The 14283-nt window shown below is 41.6% G+C and overlaps 1 protein-coding gene and 1 long non-coding RNA gene across 2 annotated transcripts; one reads left to right on the plus strand and one right to left on the minus strand.

The window, feature by feature from the left end:
* Window positions 1-522: 522 nt before the first annotated feature.
* Window positions 523-1133, plus strand: LOC132130855 (histone H2AX-like). The gene has a single exon (XM_059542698.1). It carries the CDS (start codon window positions 559-561, stop codon window positions 985-987), a length of 429 nt encoding a protein of 142 aa, XP_059398681.1. The 5' UTR covers window positions 523-558; the 3' UTR covers window positions 988-1133.
* Window positions 1134-4005: 2872 nt separating this feature from the next.
* Window positions 4006-4676, minus strand: LOC132130864 (uncharacterized). Its single transcript, XR_009428795.1, has 3 exons — window positions 4579-4676; window positions 4273-4386; window positions 4006-4026 (listed from the first exon to the last, which is right to left on the minus strand). It is a non-coding gene; the product is annotated as an uncharacterized LOC132130864 (long non-coding RNA).
* Between the last annotated feature and the right edge of the window lie 9607 nt (window positions 4677-14283).

Genomic DNA, 14283 nt, shown 5'->3' on the forward strand with positions numbered 1-14283 from the left:
TACTAACGTTATATGACTTGAAACAGAGAAAGTGTTGCCGTAAGTGTCCCACTAATAACATTCATTTCTTTAAAGTAAATTAAGCAATCTAAAATGTATTTTATATATAAAATTTTACATATCACCTTAAACTAAAAAAATGGGGTGAGGGTTAAACACAAAACAATAATTTCTTCATGATTTTACGACAAGCTGTGTCACTTAAAATTCAGAGGGAATATGTTCAATTGGTTTGAATTTACCGCCCAAATTGGACTGACATCGCAAAAGACCATACGAGCCGTACGAATCAATCAGCTCGCTCACATTTAGATGCGCTCGGATTGGTTTGTTAGCTTGCGCTATTTATGCACTACAGGTTCAAGCCAATAGGAGAACATTTCCGCGCTATGATTGGCCTTAACATCCAATCAGATCCGTGCTCTACTGGGCGTATCCAAATAACGATGGGCGGGACCACACAGCTCCAGTTCAGGCAGTCCTTAAATACTGCAGCAGCTCTACAGATCGTCTCACTGATTTCTTCTGCAAGCTGAGGAAAGAAGTTTCATAAACAACATGTCTGGAAGAGGTAAAACCGGAGGTAAAGCCCGCGCTAAAGCGAAGTCTCGTAGTTCTCGTGCTGGGCTGCAATTCCCGGTCGGCCGTGTGCATCGTCTCCTGCGTAAAGGCAACTATGCTGAGAGGGTAGGTGCTGGTGCTCCCGTGTACCTAGCCGCTGTGCTCGAGTACCTTACCGCTGAGATCCTCGAGTTGGCGGGAAACGCTGCAAGAGACAACAAGAAGACTCGCATCATCCCTCGCCATCTTCAGCTGGCCGTCCGTAACGATGAGGAGCTGAACAAACTGCTCGGCGGAGTGACCATTGCCCAAGGTGGTGTTCTCCCCAACATCCAGGCCGTGCTTCTGCCCAAGAAAACTGGCCAGGCTGTTCCTAGCGCCGGTAAATCGGGAAAGAAGGGTTCTTCTCAATCACAGGAGTTTTAAGAGCAATGCTGAACTGAGTTAATGCACCCAAAGGCCCTTTTAAGGGCCACCCAAGTTGTCCGAAAAAGAGCAAATCCCATATGTCTGAATTATCTAGTCTGTATGGAGCCTTTTTAACGTTACCTGTGTTTTTTTTTTTTTTTTTTTTTTTTTTTTTTTTGTAAAAAGTTTTCACGTTTTGTTCCGATGTGAACGATAACTATTCCGCGTGATCAACGGGAGTGACTTAACTTGACTATGTAAGTTAATCAAAAGGCACCTTATGGTATTCAAACTATATTGTGTGGGTGTATACCGTGTTTATATGTATATATTAGTTTAATTTGCTTGTAACTCACTCCGGTTAATTTTTAAAAAGGCATCATAGTTGTGAGACCAGGGATATGCTGTTAAATAAAGGTAAAATATATTACTAAATTCGTCATTCGAAATCATGGTCGGATGTATATGGTATTTATTTTCAAGAAGTTCATAGATAAAGAGGGTAGGCCTGGCATCATTAGAAGTGGAGGACTATCAGCATGAATTCTCTTCAAGAATCCTGTGCATAAAGAGAAGAGACAACAGCAGTCAAAACAGTAACGTTACAAATGTCATGGTCTTGGGTTTGAACCAGAAGCCGAGAGAAATGGGTGCCATCACATTGATAGCACTGAGGTATAGTATCTGAAGTAACCTTTTGGTTGTTTATTAATACATTGATATATACAGCCAATAAAGGTTGTATTTTAGTTCTAGAGACATAGTTTACGGTTTATCCAAGTTGACAGCATGTCAAAAGTTGTAGATCTAATATTCCATTGCACAAAATGTAAAAAAAAAATCAGCTATTGAGCATCATTTAGTTTCCTGGCTGTTGTGAGAATGTCTTTGGCTCCCTTATTAATATTTATTCAGATTCGTATTGTGTGAAGTAGCATCATAACATGCCACTGAATGCCTGAAAATATAGTTATATTTTGTCTCTTTACCATGGACTAGGGATGGGTGATACCAAATTTTTTTCCCATGCGATATGATACCGATACTTTTTGTTACAATTTTAACGATTCAGATACTGCTTATAATTTTAAAAGTGTATGTGATTTTTATTAATTGTAAAAATACATACATTTATAATAATAATAATTATTATTATTAAACTTTAAAGGCAAATGACATAAACATTCTGGCCATTATTAACTCATTTATTAGAAAATCAAATTTAACAAATTAAAATGTTTAAACAACCTTCTTACAAAAAATATTGATTAAATAACTGAAATCTTACTTAAACAAAAATACCAACAACATAAACTGCATAGTTTTACTTATTTCTTTTTTTAAACAAGCAGTTTCTGGAGCACTCCTCATGGACACCTAAAAAGTCCTCAGGAAGTCAAAATGTATTGGTATTACTTGTGCGTTTTGTCCCTAATGTAAGGAAAACCAGGACACCACACACAAACATACACACTTTATATTTATTTGTATTCGCCTAATGGTTATGACAGAGACAGGGAGTACAGTTAATAAGTTAATGACTGTGCTCTTTGTAACTGGATAAGGTTTGCCTCCATGAATACTCTCCTGTAATGTCTTTTGTCGGGCAGAGGAAGACTGGGCAGCGGAAACTGGGCATCTTGATTTTGTTCAGCCTCTTTATACGTTTCAGGGTGTGTTGTTTGCAAGCGTTTAAAAAGGTTGCTTGTATTATACTTTTTTCAGCTGATGAAAAGTAGCACCACACCACCCTGCGTTTTCTGCCATCTTTTGCGTGAGTCGCAACCGTGCGTGCTCTGATGGTGAATGGCACACTGAACTGCGCGCAGTCGCAGACCAATCAGTATTAACGTCATACCACCGCGTCCGCGAGAGCTTTTCTTTATATATCATACACACACCTCCCCGATTGGCCTGCACACACTGCTAAAAACATTTCGTTATAAAGAAATGCATTATGTCACCCTTCCACACAATTATTCAAGCCTTAAAGGGTTACTCCACCCCAGAATTAAAATTTTGTCATTAATCACTTAACCCTATGTCGTTCCAAACCCGTACATGCTTCACTCGTCTTTGGAACACAATTTAAGATATTTTGGATGAAAACCAGGAGGCTTGTTACTGTCCCGTAGACTGCCAAGTAAAATACACTGTCAAGGTCCAGAAAAGTATGAAAGACATCATCAGAATAGTCCATCTGCCATCAGTTTTTCCACTGTAACGTTATATGATGACAATATATGCGAATGAAAAAAAAAACCTAACATATTCAACAATTTATCTCCTTTGTGTCACTCCACATCAGCATAGCGCCATTTTGGAGAATCTAAACAGTACGCAGACAGCTTATGCTCTTCTGTGTAAGCTAAGCTTATGTGGAGTGACACAGAGGAGACAAATTGTTGAATAAAGTCATTATTTTAGTTTTTCTTCGGGTACAGTATAACAGTATTCTCGTCGCAACATAACGTCACGGTTGAACCACTGTAAAGTCACAAGACTCCCATTTTTTATTTTGGGTTGGAGTATCCCTTTAAGATTTTTTTCTTTGCTTTTTTTAAATTAAAACATAACGGAGATGGAAGCTGTGTTTTCAAACATTGAATCATTGCTTATACAAGACATTTACATTTAGAGACCATATTGACATACTGTGCTCCATTCAATGTATTCCTTATATTTTCTTTACTTGGTCTTAAAAACGACTCAAAAAGTCTTATATTTAACTTCATATAACCTGCAGAAACCCTGCATGCAACATATACCAAGATAAGTGCACTTTTATGGCTGCAACTGTTAACAAATTGTTACACAGGTGTTTCCTTTAGTATTTATAATGTGCATTAACAGTTGAGGCTGCAGCTGCATTTTTTCTCGCATGAACAACACAATAATAAGTACAAAGCATGACGAGTATAAACACTGGAAAATATTTACTACTATTTTAAATCTAATGCATGAAAGCCTAATGTAATTGCATAGCTCATGAATGGTTGTGCATGTTTGCACACTTACCTGGCCAACTGCATACATGCAATCTTCAGGGTACAGAATCTGAAATTTACACAACAACTACTATAAATATATGATAAATGCATCTATAAACACTGCTGTAGTCACCAGAGACCTTCAAATTCAGAATAGCAGTTGGTATTTTTGCATTCAGATCTGTCTCCATCGAATCAACAACTGATGGATAGAAACAAGTCCATTCCCTACATTCTTTTTCTTTTTTGATAATCCTCAAGATGTATGTCATAGCACAAAAGAAAAAAACCTGTGGCATCTTCTGTTACATACCTGACTGATTTGGCTTTCCCAGCCCATACGTTTGAGGCCTGCTGCAGCCAGAATAATGGCAGCATAGTCTTCCTTTTCATCTAGCTTCTTCAGACGGGTGCTTAGGTTGCCTCTCTATAGCAGTAAGGTCGAGGAGGAAGACTCTATTACAATGCTATATACAATAGAAGGAAACTTGCTGGTGTAAAAAATACCCAGGAAATATGTGCTTGCTATACCAGTCCAGTCAAAATCGATGATACAGCTGCTGCCATTAATAATGTATAAACCTCCACAGATGCAATAGGAAAGAAAAGTGCAGGATACAATATTTTCAAACTCCAGTTGAGGGAATCGTTTCCTTAGCTGAGCTGCTCTGCGAAGTGAACTTGTGCCAATCACACTGGGAGGGAAAAAAAGGTTTCAAAAGGTTTCTGACAGCTTTGGTTACATAAATGCCCTTAGTCATTACAAGTCATAAATATGCAGCTCCTAAATTAACTTTAAAAATTAAATGAGATAAACCATTAATTAAATGGATATTTACACTACTGGTTTGTAACTTTTTGTTCAAAAGTTTGTATTAATGCAAGTTTTTTTTATCTTTTTGAAAGAAAATACTTATGATCATTTATTTACACTTATTTAATTGTTATATTTTGAAATAACTGTTTTCTATTTTCAAAAGATTTTCAAATGTAATTTATTTGTGATGGTAAAGCAAAATTTTCAGCAGCCATTACTTTAGTCTTCAGTGTCACGTGATCCTTCAGAAATCATTCTAATATGCTGATTTGCTGCTCAATTATTAATAATGGTTCTTATGATTATCAATGTTGAAAGCATTCAAAATGTTGAAATAATTTTCTTTCAAGATTCCATGATGAATAGAAGTTTCAGAAGAACATATCTGAAATATAAATCATTATAAATTGTAATTGTAACGTTTTAAATGTCTTTACTGTCAATTTTCTAAAAGAAAAAGCATGTTTACCCCAAACCTTTGAAGGGTAGTGTATCTTGATTTCCTCAAATATATTATGTATCAAAAACTGTTTAACACTGATAATAATAAGAAATATATCTTAATAAGCAGCAAATCAGCATATAGAAAGATTTCTGAAGGATCATGTGACACTGAACACTGGAGTAATGGCTACTGAAAATTCAGCTTTGCCATCACAAGGATAAATTACATTTTAATGAAATATATTAAAATAGTAAACTGTTATTTAAAAAAATAATGATATTTTACAATATTAGTGTTTTACTGTATTTTCCAACAAATAAATGCAGCCTTAAAGAGCATAAGAGACTAAATAAAAACATTTAAAAAAGGATTATTCCAAACTTTTGACTAGTAGTGTAAATTAATAAATCAATCAATTAAATTAAACTATTCATTAGTTGAAAAAAAACATAATAAAAATAATATTTATGAGATGACGATGTTGTGGTCCTTACCGAAGAATGGCTCCAATAGTGAATCCAGGGGGCAATGAGGTAGGTAATCCTTAAGAGAGTGCACCACAATATCCACTCTAGTGATGAATAAACACACACACACACACATTCAGACACAGACACACACACACACACACACACACACACAAACACACACACGAGGGATTTAGAGGGGAACCTTCATATGAGCTGACATGTGAACATACTTAGCATCAGTGTCCTAACCAAAGCTCAGTTTTAAGTCAGCAAACTTACTCATTTCTCTCAAGGGCATTCTCCAGCTCTTTGGTAAAGAGGCTCTTTTCACCAGTCTAAGAAAACACAAGTTATCAAGTTACAAAAACATGGTAAATATGATCTGATCTGACATCTGATAGGTAATAATGGATTTGTACATGTTGGGGCACACAAAAGTTCAAAGGCATTTCTTCATATGTACACCACAAAACTGGCATAATGGCACATGAAATTAAGGATGGAATTCTACCTTTAATAATGCAGTGTCCCCAGTTGTCGACATGGCAAATGAAATGCACGCAGACAAAAAGGTTAAGAGGTTAACAGTTGTGCACTGTTTCTGATTCTGACATCATCATTCATGTCTCTGTTCTTAGATAAGCAGTGAGTGCATGAGGACAAGAAAATGAAAAGTTGTGTTTGTGTGTGTGCAAACAACATTTACAAATGAAAATCTGCCCATTTAATTGAAAGACATGACAAATGCAATACAATTAAAGTAGATGGAATTCATGCAAAATTTCCTCATTTACCTATCTCTAGATGAACGTCTGGATAAAGCTCTTTCAGTCTGCCAGCCACACTGTCTGTTTGAATGTGAGCCAGATGAGCGACACACACAACCTCATTATTGAAAATACAAAAATGTAATTTCATCAATGTCAAAGTCTTGGTGCAATATATGATGCAAATGCATGAATAAATTTACTCTGAGAGTGGCTCTCTCAATATTTAAAGTCAAAGTCATTTCAAAGATTCTCTATAACATAAATTTTATGATTAAATGTAAGCAGTCACTCCAAGCAATCATAATGGCGAGACTGAGGGGCAGTTTCTATCTGATTAAAGCACACTAGTTTCACACCCATTTACATTTTGTTATCTACCCTAAATTTACAATGGTTGCCTGGAACAGAAAATTTAAATACTCTCGATTAAATTGAAATTGCAAGTTTTGTCTATTTTTGACTTAACTGACTCCATTTATTATTTCATTTGAGCTTGCATTGAGAAAAACCCAAAATAATGGTCCATGTCACGCGTTGTAAACCTGTACAGAACTGTGGGACCCTCGGCCAACCAAGTGACCCACAATGGGGAAAAAAAGCTACATTTCCAAAGGAGCACTTTATAAAATCTGTCATTAAAATGTATGTTTTATTAAACCAACATGGCTTTATATAATGATTATCAGATCATTAGGTAACATACTATATACTAAAATGTAGATATACATTTTACATTAAAAAAAAAAATACACTTTGTATGTATAGTTTGTGGAAAAAAAATGGTTATAGTTCATTATGGTCTAATTAAACAATACATGTTAAATATTAAACAGTGTTAAAGTGTAGAAAATATTCTCATGAGAAGATGAAATTATTGATGAATAAATTACATAGCTGAATAACTCAAGAAACATTACCTGGCTCTTCCTTGTTCCCATGCGAATAATCCGACCGACTTTGCCATTTCCTTCCTGCAAGAAAGAGAATATTACTAAACTTCATTAATGCTCACCTAAATATCAAAATAGCTTTCTTCTAACTCTTCCTGAATATACTTGAATAGCCCTTCAATGTTCTTTGTAGACATTTTTACAGTTCAGGCTGCAGAAAAAAAAAAACAGTTCAGGCTGCAGAAGATGAGGTCCAGGGTGAATGACTGAATGAATGGGCAACTGGTTGAGGGGTTTTCTATACAATGTCCTTGCATTCCCCACAGCGTGTTTCTGGACAGCACTGATAAACTAAAGGCTCCATACAATTCATGTAGTTGCGAGTCAGATATATGTTGACCACTTTTTATATGTTGACCACGTTTGACCAGTTTCACAACAGTGCTATTGGACGTTTAGTCTCAGAAAATAGACTACTTCCTGCAACTAATAAAAAATTACATTTTTATTACATTATGTGAAATCTCAAGAACCTTTTAAAATGCTTGGCTGACGTGGTGAAGTTTATGAATATGACACTTAAGTTACATGTAACTAACGTAAATTGGAGCAAAATATATTCTTGTTTACTATATCGTACATTTATAGGCTTAATAAATCGCCATATCACGGTCCATTTTGTCAGAATGTTGATTTAAGTATGAATGGCTATAATCATTTATTTTAAAATATAAATACCAAATATATTCACCAATTTACATATATGGTCCTAAATTCAAAATTCCGCACTTGCTTATTGGATCCACGTGTTTCTAGATATGTTTCCCTTCCCATCCACCAAAAGAAAGACTAACGTTACGTTTAAAATGGCAGTTGGCCGAGCTAATAATATTTCACTATATACCAGTTGCGTAAAATCATGTAGTTGTTGCACTGCTTGAGAAAAACTGTTCCCAGACATCTCCACGATCTGTTTCCCGACCTGTATCGTCAAGATATTTCACTCATTTGCACAATTGTTTTGTTTAAAAGTACTCTAATTTCTTCAAGTACTCCTTGCAGCAGACTGTAGCGCAGTGACGTCTTCTTCTTCTCTGACGTGTTATGAAGGTTGGCAAACCAGCTTTAGGTGCATTTACCGCCACCCACTAGGATGGTGTGTCCACGGTGACATCACGTACCTACATCACGTATGTGTTTCCCTTTCGAGAGTACTCTCGTACTGCGTAAGCTAGCTTCGGCCCCTCCGCAAAGAAACGCCCCCTTCTTCCCGGAAGTTCACAATGAACTCACGAAGTCGTGGAAAGCCCCATTCTCCGCACGCTTGAAAACTTCTGTCTCGTCAGCGCTCTCCTCTGTCGACGGCGCCCGAGACCATGGTTACGAGAGCCTCCCCCCTCTCGAGGAGGCAATTGCTGCACACCTCTGCCCGCCCTCAGCCGCAGGATGGCGGTCGAAGCCTGTGCATCCATCCAAACCGTGCCGCACCACCTCAGCTCTCGCTGGCCGAGCATACACCTCCGCTGGTCAAGCTGCTTCGGCTCTACACACCATGGCTGTGCTGCAGGTTTTTCAGGCCAGACTTCTCCGTAACCTGGACGAGTCTGCCCCAGATACCTATGACTTTAAAGATCTCCGCAGCGCTACTGATCTAGCCCTGCGTGCGACAAAGACCACAGCACAAGCGATCGGCCGAAGCATGGCAAGCCTCGCTGTTTTAGAGCGACACCTCTGGCTCACGGAGATGAAAGACGCTGACAAATCCGCCTTTCTTGACTCTCCTATCTCGCCTTCCGGCCTCTTTGGCCAGTCGGTTAAGGGTTTCGCTGAACGCTTCACTGAGGCTCAGAAGACGTCACAAGCAATGAGACACTTCCTGCCGAAACGCTCTAGCTCTGCTGCGGGACGCCGTAGAAATGCGCCGCCCCCTCAGACCTCGAAGCCATCGCAGCCAGACTTACAGTCTCGCCCAGCGACCAAAACCCAGCACCGCTCTCGCTCTACGAGCCGCAAACCGCCAGAGAGACGGGGACCTCGGCCCAGGATTGTGCTGAACCCCGAGCCTCCGAAGCCCTCCTGACCTTCGTGCTGAAAAGACCGTGGTTAAGTCCCGCTGCGGCCGGACCACCACACAAGAAACCTCACATACTTCCTCCAATCCCCTCACTAAAGGCGGTTGGAGATGTCTATACTGCAGTAAACGAGCCTGTTACAATGCACGCACGCCTGCACACAAACGCTGTTTTCACGGCGACCTCAATAAAGCACAAAAAGAGCTTTTTCTCATAACAGGCGGCCAGTGCCCGAAGCACATTCAACCCATAGCCGCACGAGCCGCTGCATGGCAGGCCATCCCCGGCATATCAAATTGTGTTTTGAATATAATAAAACGAGGTTACTCGCTCCAGTTCGCTCGCAGACCGCCGCGCTTTCGCGCCGTGGTCGAAACGAAAGTGAAAAGCGAAATGACACACGTCCTTCGCGCCGAACTGATAAACCTTCTTGCAAAAGGGGCGATAGAAACTGTCCCCCCTGCGCAGCGCGAGTCAGGCTTTTACAGCCGCTACTTCCTCGTACCAAAAAAGGATGGCGGTCTCAGACCCATCCTAGATCTCAGACGTTTGAACAAAGCGCTTATGGCGCGATCGTTCAAAATGTTAACTACCAAACAAATACTCGCGCAAATTCGCCCGAGGGATTGGTTTTTCTCAGTGGATCTGAAAGACGCTTACTTTCACATTCAAATAGCACCTCATCACAGGCCATTCTTGAGATTCGCCTTCGAGGGGCAGACATATCAGTACATGGTTCTTCCATTCGGCCTCTCCGTAGCGCCCCGTACGTTTACACGGTGCATGGATGCCGCTCTCGCACCCCTGAGAATGCGGGGAGTGCGAGTATTGAACTACCTCGACGACTGGCTAGTTTTAGCCCATTCCGAGGAACTACTGACGACACACAGATCCTGGATCCTCAGCCATTTAGAATGCCTGGGTCTCACGATCAACACTGTCAAGAGCGCTCTGTCTCCCAGCCAGAGGATTTCCTTTTTGGGGATAGACATAGACTCTGTGACGTGTACAGCGCGTCTGACGTCACAGCGCGCTCTCACTATTCAGCATCTAGCCGTGTCGTTCAAAGCCGGGTCTCTTTACCCGCTCAAACGATTTCAAGAAATGCTAGGTCTGATGGCATCCGCCTCTGCGGTTCTCAAACTGGGCCTGCTGCGCATGCGCATGAATGTTCCCCCTGGGGAGTGGTCTCTTCACCCACAAACGGTTCAGTTGATGTGGAGCATCTTCGGCAGGGCAGAGGTCGACCTCTTCGCCTCAGAAGACAACGCTCATTGCCCAATATATTTTTCAAAGAGCAGGGACGCGCTGGCCCTCGATTGGCCCAGACGCCCGCTTTATGCCTTCCCACCGGTCGCGATGCTACCGCAGGTCATCGATCGGGTCAGGAAGAGCAGATGTGCTATGCTGCTAGTAGCCCCACTCTGGACGACCCAACCTTGGTTCTCCGAGCTGATGCAGCTGTCCAGTACAGCCCCATGGCCAATACCGCTGCGGAAAGATCTCCTCACGCAGCTGAATGGCGCGCTCTGGCATCCCCACCCCGAACTTTGGGCCCTTCATGTATGGCCCCTCAACGGGTACCCGGGAACCTCCCTGAGGGAGTGTTAAAGACCATTACGGAAGCCAGAGCGCCCTCAACCAGGCGCCTTTACGCGCAGAAATGGTCAGTGTTCTCCACCTGGTGCGGGACACGGAACCTAGACCCTCACTTATGTGACGTGACGGAGATACTCTCCTTCCTACAGGAGCGTTTAGATGCGGGCAGATCCCCGTCTACGCTCAAAGTGTATGTGGCAGCCATTGCAGCTTCTCATGCTCCGGTGGCCGGCCTATCACTGGGAAAAAACGAACTGGTCATTCGTTTCCTTAAGGGAGCTCGTCGGATGAACCCTCCCCGACCCCCTTCAATCCCTTCCTGGGACCTGTCTACAGTCCTAGAGGCCTTAAAGGGCCCCCCTTTTGAACTGCTTCAGTCTGTCGATATGAAGTTTCTTTCGTTCAAAACGGCTTTTCTACTGGCTCTGGCCTCAGTCAAGCGAGTGGGGGATTTACATGCGCTATCTGTAAGCGCTGACTGTCTCGAGCTTGGGCCTAATGACTCCAGAGTCATTCTCAGACCAAGACACGGCTATGTCCCCAAGGTGCTCTCAACACCGTTCAGAGCACAGGTCATCTCGCTGTCAGCCCTTTCCTCGCAAAGCGACGAAAGCAACGCGAGCTTCATCTGCCCCGTCAGGGCTCTCAAAACCTATATTGCGCGCTCCGCCTCATTCAGGAGGTCGGACCAGCTCTTCATATGCTTTGGTGGGCGCACCCGAGGTCTCGCCACCACGAAGCAGAGCCTATCGCGATGGATAGTAGACACTATCTCGCTGGCTTACAAATCTAAAGGCCTTCGCTGGCTTACAAATCTAAAGGCCTTCACTGCCCGTTCGGCATCAGAGCCCATTCCACCCGAGGTATGGCCTCGTCATGGGCGTGGTCCTGCGGGATACCACTGGATGATATCTGTGCGGCGGCAGGCTGGGCCTCTCCGTCCACATTTATTAGATTCTATAATCTGCAAGTCCCTGCCCTGCAGGCCAGGGTACTTGCTATATAGTCGTGCTAAGCCTTATCACGTCCCCCTTTTTTCGTTCCCTATATAAAGCTCACTAAGGTTGGCTGTTGGGACTGGGATTTCTCCTGCTATAAAGCCCCGGGCTCTCGCCTCGGGCTGTGACAGGTCGAAGTTCCCGAGCACGCACGGCGTTTTACATTGTGTTCCCAGTACGAGAGTACTCTCGAAAGGGAACGTACTCGGTTACTAACGTAACCTCGGTTCCCTGAGATGAGGGAACGAGTACTGCGTAACCTGCCGTGCTATGTGCTCGGACCGGGTGATCGCTTCAGTCGATTTAAAACCTGATCCCTATGGCGAAGCGGTGGCTTATATAGTTCCAGCCACGCCTATTTTGGCGCGCTCTGACGTCCAATGGGCGCGAAGCGCCCCCATTGGTTCGTTCCTCTCCTCCGCCTCACCATAGGTTGCTGCAGTTGCCACAGCACAGCCAATAAGCGCGCGAGCCGCTTCGCTTAGGTCTGCTGTGCCGCAGCACTGCGTTTTACATTATTTAAAAATTAAGGATAATTTTTGGCTTCATATTCTCGAGAAAAGGGGACCTTTTCCCATAGCGTAAGCTAGCTTACGCAGTACTCGTTCCCTCATCTCAGGGAACCGAGGTTACGTTAGTAACCGAGTACGTTAACGCGCATGCATGGCAAGCCGTTTTAGCATTGAATACCTCCTGCTGTACTAGTATCGCATTTAAAACTTTTGTTTGACTATCCATAAAATATATTTCAGACCGTTAGAATTGTAATTCGGCTACTCATAATTATAATTTGACTAGTCAAAATGATAATTATATCTGTAATTATAATTACACTAGTAGGAAATCTGATTAGAGATATCTCTAAATACTTTATGACTAGTCAAAACTCATTTAAGATATCTGTAATTGCGTCATAGATATCTTCAACAGATGCATCAAACATAAGCAAAGGTAATTAGAAATATCTCTAATTCAATTTAGACTAGTTTATTTATTTTTAGATAAATTATTAGAATTTATTTATTATATATTTAGACAAAATGAAGAATAATGGAATTATGCAACAAAAACATGAAAATTAGTACAAATAAATAAACAAACATCAACAATGCTTCATAATCAGATGCAGTCAAAAAAGGTGAAGGCTGATTTTAAAAAGATTACAATTTAATAAAATGAATAAAACTATTTAACTGGCATTGATGACATTTAGTAGTAGGTTACATTACGTTGTATATGGATTCAGGTTTACTTGTGTCGTTATAGCATTGGTCGTTATGGTTTCCGCCATGGCACAAAAAAATAAAGGTAATTTGCAGCCTTTTATCTTACACTTCTGACATTTTTTTTAGGGGTGCACCGATATATATCGGCCGATGTTTAATGCGCATCTAGTCAGTAAAGCCGGTTATCTAATCAGTTAACAATGGCTCCGTGTAGTAACAGTTTCTCTATGTGAAATCATGCACCCGATGGAATTTACTGCTGATTAGATAACCGGCTTTACTGATGAGATGCGCATTAATCATCTGTCGATATATATCGTGCACCCCTAATTTCTTTCTCTCAGAATTGTGAAATATAAACAATGTGAGTTACAAACTTTATAACTCACAATTCTAGCTTCATGCAAGTTGGAATGTGTTTAGCTATATCTCACAATGCTGAGAAAAAAAGTCAAAATTCTGAGATAAAATGTCACTATTAATTTATTATTTCTTTGTTTTACTTTCCAAAAGAGGACGATATCCGCTTCATCATACCTAAAGCTGATCTGTGCTGGTTGCTGAGGAAATACATATCAACTGTATTTCGACTGGGAAGTCGTGGCCTAATGGTTAGAGAGTCGGACTCCCAATCGAAAGGTTGTGAGTTCGAGTCCCGGGTCGGCAGGAATTGTGGGTGGGGGGAGTGCATGTACAGTTCTCTCTCCACCTTCAATACCACGACTTAGGTGCCCTTGAGCAAGGCATCGAACCCCCAACTGCTCCCCGGGCGCCGCAGCATAAATGGCTGCCCACTGCTCCGGGTGTGTGCTCACAGTGTGTGTGTGTTCACTGCTCTGTGTGTGTGCATTTCGGATGGGTTAAACGCAGAGCACAAATTCTGAGTATGGGTCATCATACTTGGCTGAATGTCACGTCACTTTCACTTTCACTATGCGCTGTGGATCATCGGATCGGCTCTCACCGTGGGTTGAGAGCTCCAGCCCAGGGTTGTCACATGTGTCCTTTGTCGAATCCGCCTGCGCCACTGTTCTCTA

The sequence above is a fragment of the Carassius carassius genome, chromosome 4 (genome assembly GCF_963082965.1).
Source record: "Carassius carassius chromosome 4, fCarCar2.1, whole genome shotgun sequence".
NCBI classification, from domain to species: Eukaryota; Metazoa; Chordata; class Actinopteri; order Cypriniformes; family Cyprinidae; genus Carassius; species Carassius carassius.

Coding starts and splice junctions, on each gene's coding strand:
- LOC132130855 (XM_059542698.1), top strand. CDS start 559: ATGTCTGGAAGAGGTAAAACCGGAGGTAAAGCCCGCGCTAAAGCGAAG.